Source organism: Penicillium psychrofluorescens (genome assembly GCF_964197705.1).
Source record: "Penicillium psychrofluorescens genome assembly, chromosome: 4".
In the NCBI taxonomy this organism is placed as follows: Eukaryota; Fungi; Ascomycota; class Eurotiomycetes; order Eurotiales; family Aspergillaceae; genus Penicillium; species Penicillium psychrofluorescens.
This window is the reverse complement of record NC_133442.1, coordinates 2411816-2437155: the sequence shown is the minus strand read 5'-3', so window position 1 is coordinate 2437155 and position 25340 is coordinate 2411816. Positions and strand designations below refer to the sequence as shown.

General features: G+C 53.8%; 10 protein-coding genes across 10 annotated transcripts; 4 read left to right on the top strand and 6 right to left on the bottom strand.

Moving 5' to 3' along the window:
* Positions 1-5: 5 nt before the first annotated feature.
* On the bottom strand, positions 6-2187 carry PFLUO_LOCUS6546 (uncharacterized protein; the record flags this gene model as incomplete). Its single annotated transcript, XM_073784100.1, has 6 exons — positions 6-206; positions 267-1372; positions 1421-1535; positions 1624-1654; positions 1706-1715; positions 1767-2187. 6 exons carry the CDS (start codon positions 2185-2187, stop codon positions 6-8), a joined length of 1884 nt encoding a protein of 627 aa, XP_073640589.1.
* Positions 2188-2391: 204 nt separating this feature from the next.
* On the top strand, positions 2392-3376 carry PFLUO_LOCUS6545 (uncharacterized protein; the record flags this gene model as incomplete). The annotated part of the gene is made up of 3 exons (XM_073784098.1): positions 2392-2445; positions 2495-2775; positions 2830-3376. 3 exons carry the CDS (start codon positions 2392-2394, stop codon positions 3374-3376), a joined length of 882 nt encoding a protein of 293 aa, XP_073640588.1.
* A 745-nt stretch (positions 3377-4121) lies between these two features.
* Positions 4122-6416, top strand: PFLUO_LOCUS6544 (uncharacterized protein; the record flags this gene model as incomplete). The annotated part of the gene is made up of 1 exon (XM_073784097.1): positions 4122-6416. One exon carries the CDS (start codon positions 4122-4124, stop codon positions 6414-6416), a length of 2295 nt encoding a protein of 764 aa, XP_073640587.1.
* A 402-nt stretch (positions 6417-6818) lies between these two features.
* PFLUO_LOCUS6543 (uncharacterized protein) lies at positions 6819-9138 on the bottom strand (the record flags this gene model as incomplete). The annotated part of the gene is made up of 2 exons (XM_073784096.1): positions 6819-9031; positions 9126-9138. The coding sequence occupies 2 exons, from the start codon at positions 9136-9138 to the stop codon at positions 6819-6821; spliced, it is 2226 nt and encodes a 741-aa protein (XP_073640586.1).
* Positions 9139-9345: 207 nt separating this feature from the next.
* PFLUO_LOCUS6542 (uncharacterized protein) lies at positions 9346-10242 on the top strand (the record flags this gene model as incomplete). Its single annotated transcript, XM_073784095.1, has 2 exons — positions 9346-9414; positions 9469-10242. The coding sequence occupies 2 exons, from the start codon at positions 9346-9348 to the stop codon at positions 10240-10242; spliced, it is 843 nt and encodes a 280-aa protein (XP_073640585.1).
* Positions 10243-10494: 252 nt separating this feature from the next.
* PFLUO_LOCUS6541 (Protein O-mannosyltransferase 2) lies at positions 10495-12980 on the bottom strand (the record flags this gene model as incomplete). The annotated part of the gene is made up of 5 exons (XM_073784094.1): positions 10495-11138; positions 11194-11953; positions 12019-12571; positions 12633-12763; positions 12837-12980. 5 exons carry the CDS (start codon positions 12978-12980, stop codon positions 10495-10497), a joined length of 2232 nt encoding a protein of 743 aa, XP_073640584.1.
* A 556-nt stretch (positions 12981-13536) lies between these two features.
* PFLUO_LOCUS6540 (Ribulose bisphosphate carboxylase large chain) lies at positions 13537-17576 on the bottom strand (the record flags this gene model as incomplete). Its single annotated transcript, XM_073784093.1, has 8 exons — positions 13537-13934; positions 13999-14443; positions 14508-14775; positions 14830-15023; positions 15077-15365; positions 15552-16031; positions 16716-17510; positions 17563-17576. The coding sequence occupies 8 exons, from the start codon at positions 17574-17576 to the stop codon at positions 13537-13539; spliced, it is 2883 nt and encodes a 960-aa protein (XP_073640583.1).
* Positions 17577-18490: 914 nt separating this feature from the next.
* Positions 18491-21927, top strand: PFLUO_LOCUS6539 (FACT complex subunit spt16; the record flags this gene model as incomplete). Its single annotated transcript, XM_073784092.1, has 7 exons — positions 18491-18670; positions 18744-18828; positions 18886-19007; positions 19079-19234; positions 19296-20724; positions 20780-21378; positions 21442-21927. 7 exons carry the CDS (start codon positions 18491-18493, stop codon positions 21925-21927), a joined length of 3057 nt encoding a protein of 1018 aa, XP_073640582.1.
* A 318-nt stretch (positions 21928-22245) lies between these two features.
* PFLUO_LOCUS6538 (uncharacterized protein) lies at positions 22246-22981 on the bottom strand (the record flags this gene model as incomplete). The annotated part of the gene is made up of 2 exons (XM_073784091.1): positions 22246-22911; positions 22967-22981. The coding sequence occupies 2 exons, from the start codon at positions 22979-22981 to the stop codon at positions 22246-22248; spliced, it is 681 nt and encodes a 226-aa protein (XP_073640581.1).
* Positions 22982-23760: 779 nt separating this feature from the next.
* On the bottom strand, positions 23761-25282 carry PFLUO_LOCUS6537 (alkylphosphocholine resistance protein lem3; the record flags this gene model as incomplete). Its single annotated transcript, XM_073784090.1, has 6 exons — positions 23761-23860; positions 23914-24076; positions 24127-24868; positions 24932-25028; positions 25094-25130; positions 25186-25282. The coding sequence occupies 6 exons, from the start codon at positions 25280-25282 to the stop codon at positions 23761-23763; spliced, it is 1236 nt and encodes a 411-aa protein (XP_073640580.1).
* Between the last annotated feature and the right edge of the window lie 58 nt (positions 25283-25340).

The following is a 25340-nucleotide window of genomic DNA, read 5'->3' as shown; positions in this document are numbered from 1 at the left end:
AACCCTCACGAGCTGCAACTGCACAGCATGGCTCTCTTGTACTTGGGCACTTCGCCACAGTAGCGCTCCTCTTCTTCCTTGTTGAGCCCCCATTCATCGTTGAACGGATTCAGAGACATCTGCATGATTCGCCCCAGAATGTCCCGGTCCCCTTTGCGCTCAACGCGTTCGATGACCTCGTCGAGGATCCATCCTCGCGGCACAAACTGTAGTACAGTCCCCGTCAGTCATCTAGTCGTCGACCATAAGAGAGCAAAGGAACTCACATTGGGATTCACAGCCTTCATAGCTTTCTGTCTTTCCCCATCACTGCCAGGGCCCCAGTCTTCCAACACTCGGGTGCGCCAGCCATCAAGCCATTTGGCGATGCGAGCTCTTGCAGACTCTTCCGTGTAGCCAATACCCCCGAATCCTTCCGTGTGGAAGAAAACAGAGGCGGTTTCTGCTCGCTTTTCTTCCGTCTCCACGTCCGACAGCGAAATGCCCGAGAGTCGCCGGAAGAAGTGATTGAAATCGAGCTCCAAGGCCTCGAGAGTGTCTAGCATCTCCGAGAATAGGGCCTCGAAGTCCGATTCCTTTTGTGTCTGCAGCCCCAGTCGGCGACCCATCAGTCGCTTGTACTCATTCAAAAACACTGCTCGAAATTCCTCGCCTGTGCGCTCAATGATCTTCTCCGCACGTTGGACGATCTCCGGTTCCATCTCCTCCGTCACGCCGTCTTTGACAAAGCTGTCAGCATCGACTCGTTCCCCTGCTCCCAGCAGCTCGCCCAGGGATTCACCAAGTCGGACCAAGTTCCACCAAATAATGCTGGGCTGGTTTCGGTATGAATATCTCAGCATATGGTCATCATGGTTCGGCGTGTACTGCGGGTCAAAATTATCCATGAAGGCAAATGGGCCGTAGTCGAGTGATAGTCCGTATATGGATGTGTTATCGGTGTTCAGGACTCCATTCATGAACCCGTACGCCTGCCACGCAGCCACCGTCTTTGCATTGCGTCGGGCGATCTCTCGATACAGCCGCGCGAACCGGTTCTCCTCGGCGCCTTGGTGTGTTTGGAGCTCATCTCGCAGGATCCCCCGACAGGGGTTATCTATCTCTGCCGCGGACTGGCCTTCACGCACGGACACAGCAGCCGGAAGAGTCTCCCAACCCCCGAAAACGTCCTCCGCAACGTATGTCGCAAGCTTGCGGATCAAGTCACGATCCCCGCGGAGGCGAAGTAGGTCGAAGGTGCCAATGCGTAGCCAGGACTCGGCGAATCTCGCGACGATTGCTCCTGGTTCGATACGTTCTCTCAAAACCTTGGAGTTAGGTAACAAGGTGAGGGAGAGCGCACGAGTGGTGGGCACGCCCAGGGCGCTGAGGGCTACAGATGCTCAGTTTATTGCGGTTCCGCTCGGTGGACAGTGCCTACCTTCCGAGACAATATATTCACGGATACTCGATCGCAGCACGGCCTTGCCATCTGCAAAACGCGAGTAAGGGGTTTTGCCCGCGCCCTTGAGTTGCAATTCATAGCGTATCTTAGTCTGTGGGTTAGTGCATTCGAACAGACTGATTGCCCGCTGAGGATGTCCATTAGCGATCGATTCGCATGCCCTCTAGGAGTTGCCTTACTCCATCCCCAAGTTGTCCAGCCCATTGGCCGCTGAAAGTTGTTAATTTCGAAGTCTCACCCGGATTCTCGCATTCTGCTTACAATTGCCAGCCTTGGAATTGTTAGTGACCCTGCTCTCTGTTTTGAGGCGAGGGCAACGTACCTCCGTAACACTGAGCCCACGGATAGATCCCCCCCTTTTCTTCATTCCATTCGATCTCGTTTCCGGCGACTAGTGCCTTGAATTGAGTGGACTGCTCTTCTGCGGGCTTCAAGCCCAGATCCTGCATGGCCTTGGGGCTGACACCCAGCAGCTCCGGCTCGTCGGATGGCTCTGGGCGTACATAGGTGAACAACGCGCTTTTCACCATGCGCGGCCCGAGAGTCTCCCGTGGCGTCCTGTGCGAGGCCTCGGGCGTTTCGAAGGCGGGGTCAGCGGGGAGTTTAGAAGTGAAGACGTTCGACTTGGGCAGGTCCGCCAGGGGGACGCCCGCGGGGGAGGCGACATGGGACGCCATCTGGGCCAGTCGACTGCGAGCCAGGCTGGTGGGCGAGTACATGTATCGATGCAACAACGAGTTCATGGAGAGGTTGAAGCTGAAGAAAAGAGAAAACAGCAAGGTGACATCACATCATTACTCATGTTTGGTTGCTCTCACTAATCACGGTGAAACTAGTAACTTCCATCACTAATAATGGCCCGAGGTACACGCTATGGGCTCCTCTTTTTCTTTTCGTTCCCTTTCCTTTTCCTTTGTTATTCGTCGCAATACTAAATACTGACAACAATGGCCCGAAACATCCCGGCAGTCAAGCTCAACACTGGTGCCGCCATGCCCGTCGTGAGTATATACCGGTATCTAAATTCTTCCGTTCGTTAACCCGACCCAGCTGGGCTATGGCTCCGGCACAGCCTGGTACAAGAAATCGGGCGACAAAGAGATCAACCGTGACCTGGTCGAGTCAATCAAAACCGCCGTCAAGCTAGGATACTACCACCTCGACGGTGCCGAGGTCTACAACACGGAGGAGGAACTCGGGCTCGCGATCAAGGAATGCGGAGTGCCTCGCGAGCAACTCTTTGTGACGACCAAGGTCAACACCTCCATTGCCGACATTCCCCGGGCGATTGAAGCCAGTCTGAAGAAGCTACAGCTCGACTATGTGGATCTGTAGGTGATTCCTTCACGCCCAAACCAAGGTCAGCCAGGCTAACCGCCAGGAAGGTACCTGATCCACGCGCCCTTCTTTGCGACGACCGAAAGCGAGCTCCAAACCGCTTGGGCCGCCATGGAGCAAGTGAAAGAGGCCGGACAGGCGCGCTCTATCGGGGTCTCCAATTTCCTGCAAGGCCACTTGGAAACTATATTGAAGACAGCCACAGTCACCCCGGCCGTCAACCAGATCGAGTTCCACCCGTACCTCCAGCACGGCAACCTCGTCGCCTGGCAGGAGAGTAAGGGCATCAAGACCACCAGCTATGCTGGGCTGAGCCCTATCATGCGGGTCCAGGGAGGCCCGCTAGACCCTTTGCTGTCGGGTCTGGCGCAAAAGTATGCTGTCAGCGAAGCAGAGATCCTGCTGCGCTGGGTCATCGACCAGGGGTGTGTGGCCGTCACGACCAGCGGCAAGGAAACGCGCATGAACAGCTACCTGCGGACGCTGACGTTCTCGCTGACGCCGAAGGAGGTGGAGGAGATCTCGGAGGGTGGGCGGCAGAAGCACTACCGGGCATTCTGGAACGAGAAGTTTGCCGCGGACGATCAGTCCTGATGGTTCGTGTTGAAAGCGCCCCTTCTCTTCTACTCTAGTTAGTGCTTTGGGATAGCCTGCCTTTTCTTCCTTTCGTAGGATCAAATCAATCAATGGTGTCGCCAGTCTTACAGTGGTGTTCCCAAATTTGATGTATACGTAACGTAATCACCGTATTGTGCCAAGCATCTCCGCGCTTTCCTCTCTCTCTCTTCTCTCTTTCCTCTCTCCTTCGATCCCTCCCATCCTCCTCACCTTTCTCCTTTCCCTTACCCTTTGCATTGCTCCCTCCCTACTCTGCTCCTCCTCCTGCTGCTCCTCCTCTGCCACCTGCGCCCAAACGGTACCACGAGGAGAGCGTGAGAGAACAACACAAGGCGAAGCCCCAGTCGCGTGGGTCCGGACGACGACGATAACGGCTGAATCTCCCCCACGACTTTCCCCTTCCCCGTCTCGCTCAATCCCGGCCGAAATTCGCCTTTGCGCAACACCCGCGCCCCCCTCGGTCGCGCACCTCGATGGGATTGCACCCTCCCCTACGCGCCCCCGGTCCTATGATGCCCTGAACCACAATTCCCAGAAAGGCGGATGCGTGCAGATTGACTCCTCACACTGGATGCGTTGACGACTTCATCCCACCTTGTTGAAAAAAAGGCGCATGGGACCCGACTGGCCGACCCTCCCGTGACACGCTCCCACATCCTCAATCGGCTGAGAGAGTGACTTTCGGAATTGCCGTGGAACGGTCGAGTCGCGCAAGACGGCGATGTCGGTGAACGAACCACCATCCCCCTTCACGGACGACGATACCAACAATTCCCAACGTGCACCCCATCCGCCATTTGCATCCGAGCTCGCTGCACTGGATCGACGACTGAAGCACCTCTCTGAGCAAGTCCTTCCGCTTCATCCCTTCCTCTTGGCCCTTCCCACCAATGCGCCTTTCCGCCTTGGAGGCCGACTCTCCGAAAATTGGGCAATAGGGCATGACAGACCGTTTCGCCCAGAAGAGCAGCAACTCCAGTACATGACCTTCCTGACCCATCAGGACGCAGATTCTCTCCTGGTGGCCGTGGGAGATTGGTCGGACGAAACTGGGAGCATTATGGCAGATCGATCATCTGCCCAAACGACCACAGACAATCCAAAGGACGGTGTGGCGCGAAAGAAGATCAGCCTGAAGGACTACAAGAACCAGAAGACTAGTGGCACAGCTGCCTCCCCCGCAGGTCAGATATCTGGAGACGCAAGCGTGGCGGATCCCGGAGAGATGCAGCCCGCAATTCACGTCGATGTTGTAAAACACGACAATCCGATAGCCTCGCACCAAAAACCATCAAAACCACCTGCACATCATTCAGCAGACCGTGGGAGTCAAAAACGCCCATCGGAGACTCGTGCGGGACATACACAAGCACAGAGAAGCAATAACTCCGAGGTTCACTCCCCAAAGAAGCCACGCCTCTCCCCGGAGAAAGAAGCGCGTCGGGATGCCACCCCTTCCACATCCCACTCCCCCGGGCTTCCAACGCTTCTATCACCTACCCTTCCACCGACTTCAGGCGGCCCCAAGCTTCCACGATTGCTCTCTCCTACTCTTCCGCCGGATATTGAAAAGGAGCTTGCCCAACTTGGGGATCGCCCACCCGTCCGCGACCACTCCCCAAAACCTGAGCCTATTACAAGCGCCAAGCCGAAGCTAGACGATATATCAAAAAGCGGCGGCAGCTCGAGCCACCATACCCTGCATCGCAAGTATCCCAGTCCACATGAGCATTCTAAAGATAACCACCTGCTCGATACAAAGGCCCGTGCTCGCGTCGCTACTTCAAAGCCACAGCGCGTCGTCAAACTGCGGTATGGGAAGTCGAACCGAAAACGGGTGGAAGCCCTCTTGAAGTTTTCCGGCAAACGGAAAACGCATAGTTTGGAATCACCGAGAGGTCAGGACACCGACCGCGATGATGACCTCCAGGACAGGAAGAAGAGGAAAGGAGAAGATGTCACGTCAACGTCGGCTCGTGGAAATATTTCATCTAGTCGAGCGAAGGGCAAGACAAAGCACGAGACAGACGAGACGATCAATGCTTTAGATGACCACGCAAAGGAACGCAAAGCGTCAACCGAGAAGCCTCGCACTCCCGCTTCTCACCCCTCTCTAAGCTCGTCTGTTTCGTCCGCGCATGACAAGGCCAAGTCAAGTTCGATCACGCCTCTCAAAGACCCTAAAGTTTCTGTCTCTCGCCGCAATGACCCCAGTGAATCAGGCACAAAAGTATCACCAACGCAGCCAGATCGCAGTAACGAGCGCAGAGTCTGGCGAGATGAGTATCAGAAATTTGGAGCGATTGGTCGCGAATTGAAACATGCTGCAGATCGACACAGCACTAGACAGGACGCCACTGCCACCGATGAGAAGCTCGCAGCCGTTACCGCAGTTGAGGCCATTATGTGCTTTATTCTCGCCTTCGTGGCAGATGACCAATCCAAGTCCCTAGCCCGCCAGGTTGGTGACTCCTCGGCCTGGCAATCGATTTTGCCATATTGGCGCGTGGTCAAGAATAAAAGCGCACCTTATCCGGCTCTGTACAGTCTTTCTGTCCTTCTCGGTGCCATCTCTTACGATGCGATCCATTCCCTGGATCTCGAACGTCTCGCTATCATCCCACTCCCTGGAGAGCACACCCCGGTTCCCACGCCAGGAAGCGACGGCAACACCGTTTTATCGGATGAAACCAAGAAAAGCCGAAAGGAATTCATCGAACTGAAGAACCAGCTTCCCAAGTTCCACAAGGAATCCCAGAAGCTGTGGCTTGAGGGTACCCGCGGCCTATCTGAGGATGTTCTCGCTCGCGAGTTTCCCAAAACCTGGTCTGGACGGTCTCGGAACTACTCTGAGCGAGGGAGGCCGCAGCTGAAAGCGGGTGACTATTCCGGTGCATATTTTCTGCCTCTCGGCAGCACGACTTCGCCCATAGAGGTGGTACGCTTTGCCTGGGCGCTTTTGAAGGAATGGTGTGCCAAAGAAGGCGTAGACTGGACCGGGCGTCTCGATCTTTAAGAGACCAAGATGAGCATGATTTTTCTTTCCTTCGGTTTTTATTCTATTAGGTCGGAAGGGATGGATCTGGCGTCCCAGGTCTGCGTTTCACAAGCGTTTTCAAGATACCTTGAGTTATGGGTTTTCGTGTAGTTACTTGGCGGGTTTGTTGGATATACCAATGAGATGAGCACACATACCCGTTGAAGGGAACCTCCTGTTCAAACTTTTCACAATCTGCCCTTCACTTCTACACGTACATCATCAGACTAGACTGGACTTGTAAGAAAAAGAAAAACTCATGACGCTAGGTATATGGAGTAAGTTGTAAACCAATGCACAGAATGTATACGCATCAAGAAGGGGATGAAATCATAATCATGAAAAGCACGCAAGGTTTATATGGTGAAGCCACAGAAAGAGCTAAACGTCGCCGAATCTTGCATGCCTGGGCTCCGAGTCGCCAAAGAGCCATCCGGCCTCGCGGCAGTATCGGGCTTCGCGGCCGTAGATGCCCACCTCGCTACTCCAGCAGACGACGGTGGCATCGACAATGTCAGCAATAACTCCCTCTACAGCACCCAGAACACTCCAGCCGATTGTACCTGCAATGAGACCAACCACATACGCATACAGGCTGCCCCGGATGGTGCCTCCGCTGGCGGATGTGACTAGGCCCCGAGCAGTGGTCACCCAGCCACCAAATCCGAGAGCCAGGGACATTATGAAACGGACTGCATGCAGAATCAACTTGGAAAGTCGGTATGAAATCAGTGATGTAGATCCAGAAGCGTGAGAATAAGACCGAGGATGCAGGGACGTCGATGCCGCGGACGGGGAGAGAATGGACATTTGACTTAACCCACGCGCAGAGGCAGCGAGCGGCTGCGAATGAATTGCTGCATATGTGAGAGCAAGAGGATTCGTGAGGAACGTGAGGGGTGTAGGGATCAAGGAATAGGCAAAGAGACTGAGGAGCGAAGACAGACGGCCAGGTAGCACAAGAAGAGGAAGCCGAACCAGTAGGCCCAGGAGCCGGGACAGACAAACGGTACCAAATAATGTTGTTCCGGCATGGACGACTGCTGCTTGCACAATCTGCCTCGAGGTGGGTGCCGGGCTAGCCAAGCGGTGGAAGTACCATTGGCTCACTGTTGCGGCTGTGACCGCTCGTTGAATCCCTGCGATGACGCCCATTGACCAGAGATAAACCACCACGAAGTAAACTCCCAGCCACCAGCTGCTGAGGTCGATAATGAATGACCGCGGGCCCGCCAGATGCCCGCCTAGGAACACGCGGGTGAACATCAGCATCCAGGACCACGTCCAGAGGACCACGCAAACCAAAACACCCAAGCCGAGAACAAGCAACTCAGGATTCGCAGCTAGGATCCGGCATGCGAATTCAAGAATACCTATCGCCTTTCCCAACGACCGTCGGCCCCTGACGACGTTGTAGATCCATACGCTGGCCAGCAGAAACGGCACAAGTGAGCCCCACCGCATTGCTTTATCTTGGATGCTTGCCCCGTGCCATGCTCCTTTGAAGCTCGAGATAAATGGGTACAAGGAGAACGAGTATAATATGATCGGAACTGCGACCACGATGATGTAGACTAGCAGTCGCACGTAGGAGCGCAGCAAAGCGAGCCAAAGGAGAGACACGAAAATTGATACGAGAGTATAAATTCCGAGAAGGAAGTAAGAGCCGTGAAGGGTAAAGTATATGGTGTCACCCCACTTGCCCTTGTCTCCAGACGGTGTGGAGGTATGGAGGTAAACCAGGAATGCAGTAGCAAATAAGCCTGCAATGGATATCAAAAACAGCTGGCCCCAGAAGGCGTCATGTAGCGAAGATTCCGATGCGAGGGGCGATATCGATGCTGGTAGAGAGTTTGTTGAGCTGGACGGTCGAGGGACACTGGAAGAAAATGCTGCATCCTGATCTGGAGAATCGGTGGTTTTAAAAGTATCCTCTCTGATAGGGGTGCGTTCCCGAAATCGTTGAATGGGTGGATCGTCGGCGGGTTCGTCAAGGTCGGCCCTTAGGGAATCCTCGAGCCCAACATCAACCAGATTACCCCTGGCCCTGCTGGTGGAGTTCCCGCGATACCCAATGTCGTTCTCCGCCACCTCTTCCACAGGCTCGATGCGAGACTGTTGGGCGGCAGGAACGCTCTTTTCGCCACGCCACGAACTTTTGATGCCTTTTCCATGACCTGGGCGATCATCGTATAATGAGGTTCCTTCATCCAGTCCCGTCGATCGTTCTGAGTCATCTTCTAACTCTGAAGAATCCTTCAAATTGCTATCGCCGAAATGCCGCCGTGATCGTTGCAAGGCATAGAAATCCGCGATCTCCCGTTCTCGTTCTGTCTCGTCATCTTCTTCCCGAAACTCATCCGTGGCGCTGTAGAAAAGAGGGACCGGTTGAACCGATGCGCGTGAAGCAAACGGGAAGTTGGAGACTTGGGACGCACCCGGTCGATAGGGATCGCCGGCTCTGGGTAAGAAGGAGCGCGAGGATGGGTGACGCGAGCTACCTTGCTGGTTTGGGCGGCCACGTCCAGTCCTCTGGAGCTCATCAGGGCGGGCTGCTACCCGCGACTGTGACTGAGCCAGGAATCGCGAAGCGTCTGCAACGGTGGTTAGCGTAGGCTCTCAGTGGATCACTAGATTGATAGATAGATGGATAAATAGATAGCCAGATCAAGATCCGACGAGACATACATTCCGAGAACATGGCCCACCGTGAAGGAGAGAGAGATAGAGAGAGATAGACAGAGTCCAGGAGAGTTGGAGAAGCAGAGAGAGAGAGACAGTTAGGCAAGGTCAGGTGGTGATGCAAGCGTCATCTGCGCGGGTCACGATCGCTGACTCAGCCGTGCGGAGAGCAGCTCCGTCTTGGTTGCTGTTGCTGTTTTGTTTTTGCACCTTCCTACTGCTCTCCATGTCACAACCATGGGATTACATCGCTAAGCTCGTCTGCATCGGTGACTCCGGTACCGGCAAGTCCAGTGTGCGTATGGTGCCTCCCCATACTCCGCAACGTCTCCAACTAACCCGGTAACAGCTCACCATCCGACTCTGTGAGGGCCGGTTCTCTGCCTCTCACGATGTCACCATCGGCGTCGAGTTCGGATCGCGGATTGTGCCGGTGGGCCCGCCGGCCTCTCTGGACCTGGGGCTAGCGCTTGACGGACAACCGTCTGGCTCGTCGCCCGATGCGCCTGCGACGGGCGATGAGCCCCCTCAGGCGACTGCTACGTCGGGCCTCCCTACCCCTCCTCGAAAGCCGCAAGCCTCCCCTTCCCAGAAACGAATGAAGTTATCTCTGTGGGACACTGCCGGACAAGAAACCTACAAATCCATCACCCGCTCTTACTTCCGAGGCGCCTCTGGTGCTCTCCTCGTCTTTGACATTTCTCGGCGCTCGACTTTTATATCCTGCACCCAGTGGCTTCAGGACCTACGGCAAATTGCAGAAGATGGCATCGTGGTGATTCTGGTTGGCAATAAATCTGATCTGACTGGCGAGAACTCCGATTCCAATCGAAGACAGGTCACGCAGCAAGAAGCCGAGGAATGGTGCCGCTTGAATAACGTCATACGCTACGTGGAGACGAGTGCCAAATCTGGGGATGGAGTGGAACGGGCTTTCTTAGAGGTAGCAGAGAGGATTTACCGCAATATCGAAGCCGGTAGATACGACCTCAATGACCGACGGAGTGGAGTGAAAGGGTTCGGCGCCTCGGGTGGAGCAAATGCCGGGATGCCTCAGACGGTGACACTGGGGATGAATGATGCCATGCGCAAGGGTACTGGCTGGACCGGAGATTGCTGCTAATACCCGAGCAGCCATGGAACATGGCGGCTGGACCGCAAGGCCAACTGGGCCGATTCTTCATGTGCACCAGTAGTCTACACGAGGCACAATAAATAAAGCAAATGACCAGATCATATTATTGATATTGTTGGTACAATCCCCCCATGCAAACATATGGACCAGGACGGGCTTTCTTCGACAGTGAGGCCCCGCAGATCAATCAAAAGGCCGCCACTCCGGACTTTCTATCTCGTTCACAAGGCCGCTCTTGATTTAGTTGGAAATTCTCCACCCGGGCAGCCAGCGCAGGTGAGACCACTGCTCATTGGATCCTTCCATTCCAAACACAATCACCCGGAAGTGGACAAACAGCGCAACGATGATGGCGTACATGACAGTATACAGCACGGCGGAGAGCTTTGTACTCATTTTTTGGGTCATCCAATCCACACAGAAGCCAAACGTCAGAATGGCATAGTAAAGCGCTGGGTAGTAATGGTGGACATAGGTCACTCGTGCCATGATGATGAACGGGAGGTAATGCAAGACCCATCCAATGGCCGGGTACAGTCCAGAATAACGGATGTGGTCGATGTCATCGTTGCTGAGTTCCTGGTACCCTCTCTGCCAGCGCACCAGATACCACAAGACTAGGAGACCAAAGACGCCCAGACCTGCAGTGCTTCCCCAATAGACAAATGGATTACCAAGGAGATAGTACTTGACAACATTGTCATCCCATGAACACATGCGCAAGCCGACGTTCAGGATGGGCCACTGCCAAAACTGCGAAGCCAGGTCATCTTGCTTATCCGGATCGGGGACCAAAGCGTTGTTGGAGGTCATCATGGCCACGTTCAGGTGGATGAAGTCTCTCAGGAAAGGAGACTTGTATGAACCAGGGTCGCCAGGGGGCACTTCACATTTAAGATCAGTAAATTTCTCTAAGTTGCAATCCACTGAAGGACTTACACTTTTCATGGACGTGAGACTCAACGTTCCAGTGTGAGTACACGTCGCCGGGGTTATTTTCCTTGACACACGTGGTTTCAATCTGTTTAAATCCCCACTGAGGCAGGTTGACATTTCCAGCTCGAAGGTAACAACCCAAGACCGGATGGCGCAGTCGGAACGCCGTGGTAAGCGTTCGTACTCTGGATCGGTCCCTGGAAGCAGCATCGCTCACCACCTCAACCTTCCAGTGATCCTTGTCGTCTCCGATGGTAAGGTTCCCATAGCAGGAAACTTCGTTGTGCGATTTGCTGACTGGTGCCGGAACGGCGTGGGAATGCAGGTTGCGGCCCGTCTGTCCGTGGATGAGACGAATAACATCGCCGTCAGCGATGAACCTCACATCAGCCTCGGTATCGTAATCTGGCTCTTGTCGATTTGGATAGATGAACCAGTCATTATTCGCATCCTTGTGATGGTAGCATGTCACCTGCTGCTGCTGCGAGCCCTCTGGGAAAGTTTGAACGTGCGAGTGCAAAAGGCCTCCTCCGTAGCCCATGTTTTTTAAGGTGACACGCGATCCCATTGCGAGCTCCAGAGGACTGTCCTTGCCAACTTCAGTCCCTTTGAGATTGGCCTGGAAAAGAGAGCTCATTTGCGCATCACCCGGGCCACTGTTTGCCAGAATCAGAAAGTGCAGATAGAAGGAAAACATGTAAACCAAGATCGGGATGGCGATCAGGCCCACAACGCGAGCAATGACATGTTTCGCGAGAGTCGTCTGCCGAGTATAAGGATTAGTTCAAGTCCATGTCAATCGTATGGGTAGGATGAACAAATGCTCACCTGGGGCATTTTCAAGTCGCCAAATTTGTTCCACAAATCTTCAGCTGTGTAAATTCCGACAACTGCAGTGGCAAAGAAACCAACCCATTTCACGCTACAAACGCAGCCAATGCTCAAACCGGTCAGGCAGAGCCAGGCATACCACTCAGCCGAAAAGCTATTGTGTCGCAAGCGGTGGAAACGGGCCCAGCACATCATAGTGGTGAACGTGAAACAGAGTAGCATCGAGTCGAGGAGGATAAACCGTGAGATGGTCGCGTAAGAATTCTCGAAGAGCACCATGAGACTGATGAGCCAGACCGTTGCCCGCCGGAAACTCAGCTCCCGAGCCGTATAATAGGCCAACGGCACACAGACAATCCCAAAGGCGGCATTGAAGGCGCGCATGAAGGTATAGTTCACTTCTTCGGGATACGTCTCACCGGACTTGAATTCAAAGGAACCATTGTAGCCGGCCAAGTAACCTGATAGGCCAACAAGCATCTTACCTAGGGGTGGGTGGACATCAAAGTAGAACTCGCGTTTCAGATAGTGAGAGCCGAATTTCCCAAAGCTAGAACATGCGTGTCAGTCATCATCGGAGGCGCATCCGCTGAAGGGGCGGGCGGCCTTACTGGGCTTCATCCCAAGTCACAATATTGGAGCGACCAATGCGGTACAGGCGAGTGAAAATGGCAAGGGCCGTCAAGAGGATTGGTGCAATAATCGGTTCCCAGCGGGCTAATACATGCAAAAACGAAGGCGACTATAGGGAGGTATCCAAAACAGATCAGCCATGTCCGTGGTACCATGATGACGGGCGGGTGATCACGCCTTACCTGAGGCTTGCCTTTCTTCGTATCCTCATCAACGGCATACGGAGCGGACTTCGTTGGGCTCCTCCCCGCATCCGGCACGATCCTCCGACGCAGCTCGGAGTCGCGCTGAGCTCCTGTGCTGACGGCGGTATCGATCTCAGCCATGGTGCAGACTATTGGTGAGTCAAATGGGTTGGATCTGATAGCAGATGAACGTTGACGAGAATCGGTCCCTGGCACCGGACGCCTAAGGGGAAAGGGAAACCGTGAGGAAGGGAATAGGAGAAAAAGGAATCAAATGGAAGGAATGGAAGGAACTGTCTAGCACATAGTCATTGCCCGACAAGAGCTTGTCCGGGCTAGAATGAAATAAGAAACAATAGAAGGAAAGCAAGAGAGAGAGAAAATGGAAGGGAAGAAGAGGGAGGGCTGAAGCGGACGAGCTGGCCACAAAGGATAAACAGGCCCACCGGTTGGGGGCGCCGTTTCCGGGCGGGAACAACGTTGATCCGCCGGGTCTATAAGGAGCCATACTCCGTAGAGGTAGTCAAATAACGGTGTATTAACTATATACCAAAGGCCTTGGAGAAGCCCTCTATGAGCAAGCAGAGTTCAAGGAAAGAAATGGGAGGATCGGGACTATACAGGCGAGGGAGAGAAATCGAACATAAAAGAGGCCACACGAAATGCCAAAAAAAAGAACAAAAAGAAGACATGATGTTTACGACCCATCGCCCTCTCCCTGCTCAATGCGCCGGTACTGGCTGCTGCTGGTCTTGCCACCTGGTCCCCGGTGTCGGCTAACCATGTTCGAGATCCAGCCCCCGATCCCTTCGCCGCGGCCAGCACTGCCTTGCTGAGAATCCGGGCGTCCAGATTTGCTGGGGCCGGAGTTGCTCAGGGACGGGGGGTCGATGTCGAGTCCTGGGATGGCGCTCTCGGCCCCAATCTGGCCGTACGGTCGACGAATGTCGAGTGAGGGGACAGGTGAGCCGGCGCCCATCAGAGACCCGCGCTCACCATCCGTGGTCGGGGTTGGCATGGCTGTTGTTGCATCGCCAAACAAAAGATTCATATCCTCCAGGCGGACCCCACTTGTTTCGGGGTAGAGGAAGTAGACTAGACAGAAACGCGATAATCAGTTCACTAGGGTCTAAGCAATGCGCACATCAACAACACTTACCCATCACAAAACTGCATGCGCAGAAGAAGGCATGCACCAAGTAGAGCCGCCACTTTATTACCGCTTGGAGGACCGGTGTTACCTCTCCCACGAGCCAGTTAAATGCCCAGTTCGTGGCCGTGCTTAGGCTAGCACCTTTCGCACGAATACTCAAGGGCAAAATCTCCGGAGGGTAGAGCCACGGAATGGGGCCCCAGGATGCTCCAAAAGCTGCATTGTAGATCATTACAAAGATGACTGTCAGCGTCGGCGTGGCGGCAATATCGATATAAATCCAATATGAGATCAGCGATAGCGAGACGATCATGGCCACGGCGCCCCAGAGGAGGATTGGCCGTCGACCCCAGCGGTCGACCAGATACCACGGCGGCACCGTACTCAATAGGTATGTGATTCCGTTGATCCCGGTCATCAAAATTGCATCACGGCCAGCCCAACCGGCACTCTGCACACTCCAGTCAGCACGTTGCCTATCTCGAAGTACCATGCCGAGTAGGGGCACGACTTGCCTCGAACACCAAAGGGGCGTAGTAAGAGATAACGTTGATGCCGTTGAGTTGCGCCAAAGCCTGCGCGGACATGGCGATCAGGACGCGCTTGCGATACCGACGGAACATATCCATATATGAGCGCTCGCCCTCCTGACGCTGCAGGAGCACATTCATTTTGATCTCACGATACTCCTGGCGGGCTTTGTCATTGTGCAGATCGCCTCCACCATACAGATTGGCGATTACCACCATTCCCTCCTCGTCATGGTCATTATCCAAAAGCCATCTGAAATAATGAGCGCAAGATCCAGAGCTATCTGTGATAGATGAGTAGGCTTACCTGGGCGATTCACAGATAAGCAGGCTCCCAACACCCAGAAGTGCCCCCATCACGCACTGGAACAATAGTGGGAGACGCCATGAGTAGTTGTTGTCAATAAAGCTGCAGAAATAGTCGACCCAGACACTGGCTGCGTATCCAGAGATATTCCCGGTGAATTCGATACAGGCCAATTTTCCTCGGCTGTGGGGCGGCTGCAAGGGCACGTCAGCACAGAATGAGGGGGAAAGCGGTCCAAGGACTATACCGAGATCTCAGACTGGTAGACAGGCACTATGGTCGACAGCGCGCCGACACCGAGACCGGCGATAATGCGCCCCACCATCATCATGGGCATCCCTGTCGAGAATGCCTGCAGACCACCCCCAACGAAGAACACGGCCGAGCCGTAAAGGATGGTCCGTCGACGGCCGATGAGGTCTCCTATGCGGCCGACCAAGAGCGAGGCAATGAATGCGCCAACCTCCAAGATGGCAACCACGGTCCCAATGGTCGCCCGAGAGGGTTGGTCGAAGTAGTCTTTGAACCACCAGCCACTGTCATCCATTAGCTTCTTCCAAGGCGCTCGGGACTCGAGAAGACGAACGTGATGATTCCCGACATCACCCCTTGGTCATAGCCAAACAAAAATACGCCTAATGATACAAAAACGCTGGTGAAGTAGCTACATGGTGGATCAGTACGGTAGTTCTCGGCCCTCCTTCGGCTATACGGGGACTTACAGCAGTGGCTTTCCCACCAAGCCATGGATATGCGCATTCTGACGGGTGCTTGGGGACATGGTGATGGCTAAGAAGCGCTCGACTTTGGAGATACGGCGCGGAGGGGGGTTGGGGATTTCGATCTTCTCGATGTCGATGCCGTCTTGGAGGTTCGAAGGATAGTGGACCCGCTTCGAGTGTTTCCTTCGCCCTCGACGACCCAAGAGCTCCCGGTCCACAGACTTGCGGAGGCGGATCTGAAGCGGATCCTCAGTCTCGGCCAGTTGCTCAGCAAGGTCCCCAGTATCCGACCAGATAGAGAAGTCCGAGTCCGAGCGGGCAGACGAATGAGAAGAGCGTCGGCTGCCCTTCTCACTGGCGGACTCCAGCACCTTGATGGATCGATCTGAGGAAGGAGAGTCGTTGAGAGAGCGGAGGGGAATAATAGAGCCGCGTGGGGATGAAGACGTTGAGGGAGGAATGATGGCGGTGGTGGGGGGGCTGATAAGATCAGCCCAGTGAAGGCGGGAGAAGAATGCGCGGTGTCGATCGGGTTACGATCGAAGTGAGTACGTGGGGGAAGGAAGGGGGGGAGGGGAAGAGTAATGTGGAGATGACGGAAGGACAAAAAAAAGTCGTAGTAAGTGAGTGAGTAGTGTTTAGCGGGGAACGAAGACCAGGGGACGCCACAGAGTCAGGCCGTAGTCACTAGTTTCAGGCTACAGAGGATGGATCACCGACGCGGGATGACGATGTAGACAGTCAGGCGGTGCGGTAGGGTGGTGGACACACGAGGATAGATTCGGGTCGGATGACAATTGAGGGTGATGAGAAGAGGATGAAGATGAAGAGAAATAGGGAAAGAATAGGGAAAGAATAGGGAAAGAGGAACCTGTTCTCTGGGGCCGAACGCGTGCAGCTACGAGGGAGCGGGTACTAGTGACTTGTTATCTCTACTGCAACTCCCTACGCAACAGAGGTACCCGGTACCTGTCAGGGTTGGTCTCCACCCACCCGCAATAGGGGCTCATGATCCCCACTCACCACGGATCAGTCAATCATAGATCAGATTTGTACATATGGACAGTATATGTATATACAGCGAGACAGGTGTTTGTACTCTAAGTCAGGAGAATGTCATAGCCGTCCTTCTGGAGGTGGATCGCATCCGCCGGGTTCGCATACCGCCGCCGCACCAGTTCGAAAATCACGAGTCCCGCGCTCGTGCTAGGCACCTGGCGGAGGGCATTGCTCACAAAGCCGCGGAACAGCCACGGCCGCCACCCCCCGGCCCGGGCAGCCTTGCGTCGGCAGCGCTTGAGGGTTTCCTGGTACGCGTGGTAGTAGACCCGCAGCATCTGGGCTCGGGAAGGGTCGAGGCTGGCCTGGTGATCTAGATATTCCAGCCGGCCGAGGTGAAGGTTTTGGATCGTACTTAGCGGATGTTGGATGGCTTGCTGGGCCACCGAGGCCACCACCCCAGCCATCATTAGGAAGCAGGGCTCCAATGCGTAGTGGGGTTTGATGAGAGGCACGCCGCGGTCGCTGGAGCCAGAGCTGGGGAAGACGTCCAGGTGGTCGGTGTGAAGGGATCCATAGTACCAAGTGACGAAGGAGTAATACGACTGCGACTTGACGTATTCAAAGGCCGAGAAGAACACGGCCGAGCCGAACGAGTCACGGAGGAACGAGAGACCCCAGCCCGCAAAGACCCCACGGAGACCGATCTGCTGAAGCTTATGATGGCCGTAATGCCACATGCTCCGATACTGGCCCTCCAGCATATCGCTGGTCTGCAGTCGAACCTGGAGAGCGTCGAGAGGGGCCGCTAGCACCGACTGGATGGCACCGGCGGAGAACCCTGCAACAAAGGTGGCAGAGGGAGGGGCCGGAGGCCAGACTCGCTTGACTCCCTGGGACATGGGTTCGTGAAGCGCTCCCAGGACCGTGAGATAAGAGGTGTAGAGAACGGCGCCGACCCTGAATACGGTTAGAAGACTCGGTGCAGGTGCCCATGGCTCCACGGACCTACCCGGCATTTGCCATCAAAGGAGGGAAGACTTGATTAGGTATAAATCTCCAGCCATAGGTTCGAACGGCGTGGAGTAGCAACCCGGGGGTGGTGGTATGCAATGACCATTTGCCTTCTGCGACACGCGGGTTCACGGCTCTTGCGAATGCCTATTCGAAATGCGACAAAAGGCGGGAATTATCAGTCGACGGGACGTGTAGGGATTGCGGATCAATTGGAGGATCTACCATATAACTACAATACGGTGTGTTAACAACGAAGGCATCGTTCGGAGGGAGATTCAATGCACATACTCAACACGCGTGCGAAAAAAAGCCTTGATAGGCGCTCTGAAATAAAACGCCACCATCTGAGCGCTGACTGCACGGACACCGGCCGCCGAGGCGCCGGTAGCTGCATCATTGCGAGGTTTCCTGCGAGATGAACTGCCCGATTCACTCAGGTGAGACTCGATATTGCCTGGGTTCATGGCGGGATTCATATCGGGGCCATGCAGAATTGAGTGCTCTGGGCCAGAGCATCCACTGCAGCTCCAGTGAAAGATCACTGAGCTCAGAGCCCAATTGCACCGGAGGCCAGTACAGAAACCATGAGTGAGCGTGAAAGATACGAAGGTAAAAATAAAAAGGCTAAGCCCAGACAGGCAATACAGGATGTTACGGTCGCCCGTTCAACCTCAGTGCGCAGAAACGCGCTTTTCGCGTCGCCCGCAAAGCTCCTTAGCTCTTTCTCTTCCCTTTCTCTTTCTTCATCAGTCTCCCACCTTCCCCATCCCAACATCACACCTCTCACTGCTTTGGCTCATCTTCTCTGGACAGTGACGCCTTTCTCTGTACTTTGCAACCTCGCCCATCTCCCTCGACAGTTTGCCGGCTCACCAACCGGCCTACCTGGCAGCGGCGGACTTCGCCCGCACCAAACCGTCATCATGGCCGAGGAGATTGTGATTGATAAGACCACTTTCTTCAACCGGCTGTCCAACTTGTACTCGACCTGGAAGACAGACAAGCGCACAGGGAATGCCCTATTTGATGGCGCGGGCTCGATCGTCATTCTCATGGGCAAAACCGACGAAGAGAATTCCTTTCAGAAAAGCAATGCCATGCATGTGAGTCATCGAATTTCTGGCCGAGGTATCCTTTGTTGGCATATTCCCGATTGCTAATCGAAGCTGAGAATAGTTCTGGCTCCTCGGTTATGAATTTCCAGCGACGCTCCTGGTCCTGACCACCGAAGCGCTATATGTGGTCACTGCCGCAAAGAAAGGTGACGACAACTGGTTCCGCCGCTGGAGAACAAATCACTAACTATCCGACAATACAGCAAAACACCTGGAACCCCTTAAGAATGGCAAGATTCCAGTTGAGATCCTGGTCACTACGAAGGATCCAGAGTCCAAAACAAAGGCTTTTGAAAAGTGCTTGGATGTCATCAAGGGCGCCGGAGTAAGTAGCTTTACCCGCATACTTGAGGAAAAGTCGACTTCGTCAACTCAAACTAACGATCACTGCAACAGAAGAAAGTCGGTGTCTTACCCAAGGACGCAACCTCCGGACCCTTTGCCGAGGAATGGAAACGGGCTTTTTCAGAAATTTCAAAGGAGGTCGAGGAGGTCGACATCGCTTCTGCGCTGTCCGCGAGTGCGTTTTCGGTCAAGGATCCCGATGAGCTGGTTAGTCTTTTGGGATCCCTTCTTAACACTTTCCCATTACGAGGCGCTGACAGGGTGGTAGGTGTCTATTCGAAATGCCTCGAGGGCATGTAGTGGCCTGATGTCCGAATATTTCGTCGATGAGATGTCACGGTTGCTTGACGAAGAAAAGCAAATGACGCACAAGGCCCTCGCGAACAAAGTCGATGCAAAGATTGACGAAGCCAAATTTTTCAATAAGCTTCCGAAACTACCTTCCGAGTTCGATGCCGGGCAAATCGACTGGGCCTACGGGCCAGTGATTCAGAGTGGAGGAGCTTACGACCTGAAGCTCACCGCAACCTCCAACAACAACAACCTTCAGCCTGGAATCATTTTGTCTAGCTTCGGAATCAGATACAAAACTTACAGCTCACTCATTGGGCGTACCTATTTGGTTGATCCCAGCAAGTCTCAAGAGGCCAACTACGCAATTCTGCTGAACATCCACGAAGCTGTTTTGAAGGAGGTCCGTGACGGTGCGGTTGCCAAAGACGTCTACAACAAGGCACTAGGACTCGTTCGAGCCAAAAAACCTGAACTCGAGAGCCACTTTGTGAAGAACATCGGGGCTGGGATCGGAATTGAGCTTCGGGATGCCAACATGGTGCTCAATGCCAAAAATAACAGGGCCTTGAAGAACGGCATGACGCTTTCAATCACCATTGGTCTGACTGACGTGAACGATCCGGACGCGAAGGCCAAAAACAACGTCTATTCCATGGTTATCACTGATACAGTGCGAGTCGGAGAAAGTGGCCCTCATATCTTTACCAAGGATGCCGGTATTGACATGGATTCAGTCTCCTTCTACTTTGGAGATGAGGAAGAGCCGGAAAAGCCAGCCAAGGAGAAGAAGGACACCAAGTCCAGCACTGTTACCAGCAGGAATGTCACCAGAACCAAGCTTCGTGCTGAGCGGCCAACCCAGATCAACGAAGGCGCTGAAGCGCGTCGCCGCGAGCATCAAAAGGAACTGGCTTTGAAAAAGACTAGGGAGGGCTTGGACAGGTTTACCGGTACCACTGGTGATGAAAATGGTGTGGCCCAAAAGAAATTCAAGCGCTTTGAGTCTTATAAGCGAGATAATCAACTGCCCGCCAAGGTCAAAGACTTGACCATCTATGTTGACCACAAGGCTGCAACCGTCATTGTGCCCATTATGGGCAGGCCAGTGCCATTCCACATCAACACTATCAAGAATGCCAGCAAGAGCGATGAGGGAGAATATGCCTATCTGCGCATTAATTTCCTGTCGCCGGGTCAGGGAGTTGGCCGGAAAGATGACCAACCATTCGAAGACATCTCCGCTCACTTCGTCCGCAATCTGACGCTACGGTCGAAGGACAATGATCGATTGGCACAAGTGGCGCAGGACATCACAGAACTGCGGAAGACTGCTTTGCGGAAGGAGCAAGAGAAGAAGGAAATGGAGGATGTGGTCGAGCAAGACAAGCTTGTCGAGATTAGGAGTAAGCCTGCGTAGTATGCCTGACTGCCGCTACGTTAATACTGACTCTATGCTAGACCGTCGGCCCGTGAAGCTCCCTGATGTCTACCTTCGTCCACCGTTGGATGGAAAACGCGTCCCAGGCGAAGTCGAAATCCACCAAAATGGTCTCCGGTATCTGTCGCCTTTCCGCAATGAGCATGTGGACGTTCTCTTTAGCAACATCAAGCATCTCTTCTTCCAGCCATGTGACCACGAACTGATTGTGGTCATTCATGTGCATCTGAAGACTCCCATCATGATTGGGAAGAGAAAGACCAGAGATGTTCAATTCTACCGCGAGGCCACTGAGATGCAATTCGATGAAACTGGAAACCGCCGGCGCAAGCATCGATATGGGGATGAAGAGGAGTTCGAGGCAGAGCAGGAAGAGAGACGCCGGAGAGCAGCTCTCAATCGCGAATTCAAGGCCTTTGCAGAGAAGGTTGCGGATGCCGGAAAAGATGAGGGAGTGGATGTCGACATCCCATTCCGAGAGATCGGCTTTACCGGTGTTCCAAACCGGTCTAACGTTCTGATTCAGCCGACCACGGATGCTTTGGTTCAACTGACTGAGCCACCATTCACGGTCATCACCTTGAACGAGATCGAGATTGCTCATCTAGAAAGAGTGCAGGTAACGTCCACTTGATCCTCCCCTGTTGAACCTCCCTGTCCCTGCTAACAAGTACAATTGCAGTTTGGGCTCAAAAACTTCGACATGGTGTTTGTCTTTAAGGACTTCCATCGTCCTCCTGTCCACATCAACACGATTCCGGTTGAAGCTCTGGAGGGGGTCAAGGACTGGCTTGATTCCGTCGATATCGCATTTTCCGAAGGACCGCTGAATCTTAACTGGACCACAATCATAAAAACGGTTGTAAGTGATCCGTACGGTTTTTTTGCCGACGGCGGGTGGTCCTTCCTGGCTGCCGAATCAGACTCGGAAGATGGCTCCGAGGAGGAGGAAGAGTCGGCATTTGAACTTTCCGAATCAGAGCTCGCTGCCGATGAGAGCTCCGAGGAAGATAGCGAAGAGTATGATGACAACGCCAGCGCAGATGCGAGTGACTTCAGTGCGGACGAGGAGAGCGGCGAGGATTGGGACGAGCTCGAGGAGAAGGCCAAGAAGAAGGACAAGGAAAGCAATATGGACGACGACCGCGGAACTAAGCGCAAGCGCTAGTGTCGAGAGCGCCGACATGGGGGAGGGCATTAAGCTTTTTTGTTCGTGCTTTTTTTATCCTTGTATCTTCTCCCAAGCTGCAACAGGCTACAGAGGGTACCTAGGTAGGTAGTACCCAACATTCGAGGATATTTGCGAACATAAAGGAAATTTAAGTCGGTGGTTCTACATTGGTGAGACTCGCGTAATTCAACGAGCAAGCCAGATATAAATTCGATCCCTCCGGTATGCGAATGACTGGTAATCTACACTACCCCTGGGAGTTCCAACAGAGGAAGTGGTTGAATATACAGAACAAAAACACCACCAATACCCGCTTCATTTGCCAGCGCGCATAACAGCCCACATGCTTCGCATCCGTTGCCCTTGGCCAGGAGTGAAGCTTTCGTAGCACACGTCGGACGAGTAATCCATAAAATCATGAATTGCATCCAAGCCGGGCGAATCCGGGCAAGAATCCTTGCGAGCCGGACAGCCATCAGTAGGAGTGGATTGCTGCGGCGTATCACCGATGTAGTCGCCTGCGTTATCCGGCGAGCACGACTCCCCCTGGAAGGTGTGCAAAAGGCCATTCCAGTGCCCAATCTCGTGGATAGCAGTTCCGCCTCGATTGTACAAGTCCAGTGAGCCACCAGGCATCGTCTTGGCCAGGATGTTGCAACCATCCTTGACATAATCCGCATAGGCGCTCCTCATATTGATACTGGGGTCGGGCAAGGTACAAAAACCCAGAACGCTGGATGACATTTCGTTCGACACGCTGGAACCACGGTGTTCATTGGTTCGCCCGGCCTTTTCCCCAGGAGGCGTTTCGAGATCGGTTTGGAAATAGACGTTCAGGGTCTGGTAACTGCCTTGCCGGAGGGCTCGCTTCATCCCCAATTCATCCTCATTACGGGCCCAAGTGTCGTTAACGTGCCAAGTCACGCCTTGCAGTCGATATGAGATGGTCGTGTTCATGTAAGCATATTGCAGGATTGAAAGCTGCGACGCAATCAACACACCGGCATGGATATAAGTGGAAAGGGGGGCGACAGACCTGAGCGGCAATCATCTCTTGTGAAACCTGATCAGTCTCCGCCTCGCTCCTGATGATATGAAACCAGGTATCTATTTCGATGGGCAACAACCGAGCCTCGACGGTGGGATCGGACTGCGCTTCATTCGACTTCAAACGCTGCAGCTCGCCCAAGAGAGATTCATCGGGATCCTCCGTCGCGCAGATTCCTCGATTCAAAAGAGCAGCACTACTGTATTGAACCTGTAAAAAGAGAGTGAATAGGGCCATGAGCTGGAAAAAGGAGAGAAAGGCCATGTTGCCGGTGTTCTGCGCGCCCTAGATGTCTTCGCCTGCCACACTATCTCAAGAACAGAAAGAGAAATTCGGTTCCTTGTGCCTATATGGCCCGAGTCGCAGCTCATGCTCGGCCAACATGATCTGGGCCACAGGGAATGCTGCGTCATGGGTGGAATGCATGTTGCGCGCAAGGGATCCCTCCGAGCATGCGAGCCCCCATAGAGAGAAGGTAGCGGCCGACTGGCCTGGCGCGAGATTCGAGACATTGCTGAAACGCGATGTGAGGTCATCCAAATGTTACCAAACAGAAAGAATGTTTATTGGGGCCATCCGCAATGTGGGCTAGATACAGAAAACTCCTTGCAAAACACCATGGCCAAGAACATGTTCTTAATAATTCACAAGCCCAGTGCGCGCAGGGTCAAAAAAAAGAAAGAAAAGTATTGAGTACAGCCAGATCCAGTCCAGAGGAGAAAGAAAGAAAGAAAAATAGAAGACGCCGTGAAAAAAAGTGAGAGTGCCTAAAGGTGAGGTTCTCAAATGGCATTAGGCCCAAATCGATCATCTCGGCCTGTGGCGACTGCGGTGCTCGGTTGATTCGACTCCCAAGTGAGATAGGTATGGTCACCCAATTTCCTGTGCCAAAAATTAGACCAGACACTGCGACGATCGCTCAAAACAAATCTTACCTGGGTCGGACCAAGTGCGCAATCGTGAACAACACCCCGAGGAGCACGCAGGCACCGCCAATGACCACATAGGCAATCCCCATAGAAGGATTCTTGCCACCCATGACAGTACGGGTAGAGATCAAAATTGACTTTGTTCCGTCGTACTCGGTCACTGGGAAATCTAGCTCATAATTAGCATCCGACATGCCTAAAAGTTCGAGCGCCGCTTACTATCCACGATATCCAGCTGGTACTGGCCTTGCGGCATGGGTGCATCGTCATTTCGACGAGAGAGTTTGCTGAAGGCCGGCAAGCCAGCGGTTCTCATCCAAACCAAAAAGTCTTCGTTGGTATGAAGGTCGGGCATGTTAGACGCAGTATATCCGTTAGGATACCTGGGCTCCCAGTTGGGCGGCGGGACCACCTCGTCTGGCTGGTATTGGGTCTTCTTGATGAGCTCTTTGTCACTTGCCCAGGCAATTCCGTTCTTGCTCATGTTGTAGTATGAGTTTAAATTTAGATTCTTGGGGTTGCCGATGGTGTCATTGAATTGGGAGTTGGCAATGAGCCCACAGGGATAGTAAGCCTTCTTCGTAACGGGATCGATGTCGAGAGGAGAGCAGGTGCCTCCGGATATGGTGGAATTCGGGACCGCCGTGCCCTTCAGTTGATCCAACTCTAGCGACTGAACGTATCGGCGATGATTCTGGTAAAAATTTGTGAGCCGGTAGTACATGTACACCGGTGTCGGAAGTTCGTTGGGAATCTCAAAAAAAAGGTGGCAAGTACACGAATTCGGCGAGTCGCAGGTTTTGCTCCAATACGGCTTCTGCTTCTGTGGAGACTTTGCCCGGAAAGTCGATGAAACCAAGTTGTCACTCAAGTACGCGTATTCCCCTTTGGAAACATTACCGCTGCTAACGTCGGGCGCTAGTTTTATGCAGTCGCTGTAATCGAGGCTGATCTCTTGGACCTGTTACAAGCACATCCTCATATCAGCCCAGGCTCAACGTGGAATCAGGAGGGCCAAGCTTACTTGTGAGCTCGCCCATATGAGAACCCCGCCGATCGGGGCGAACAAGACACCAACGATGAAAAACAGAGGAAGCACGCTTTTGGGGGTCAGGATCGGCCTGTCGGAGTGGTCAGCACACAGTTCAAAAGCGGTGGAACAGGGTGATCGGGCGGTAAGACTCACTGCCATGCTTTCAACCGCTGCTGCCGAAATGCAGTATCTAACAAAGCCATCAGCCGAGTCGAAGGGGGAGGGAAGGGTCTCGGAGTGCTTACTGGCGGGTCTGCGGGACTTGGGCTTCTTGTCGTCCGCATCTCGAGCATGTTCCTGCTCGTCGATGGATTCGGTGCCTGTCACCTCAGCCTGGGACATAGTGGGCAGAATGATGGACGTGAATGGATGAAGAATTGAAGGGAAGACTAAAGCTTGA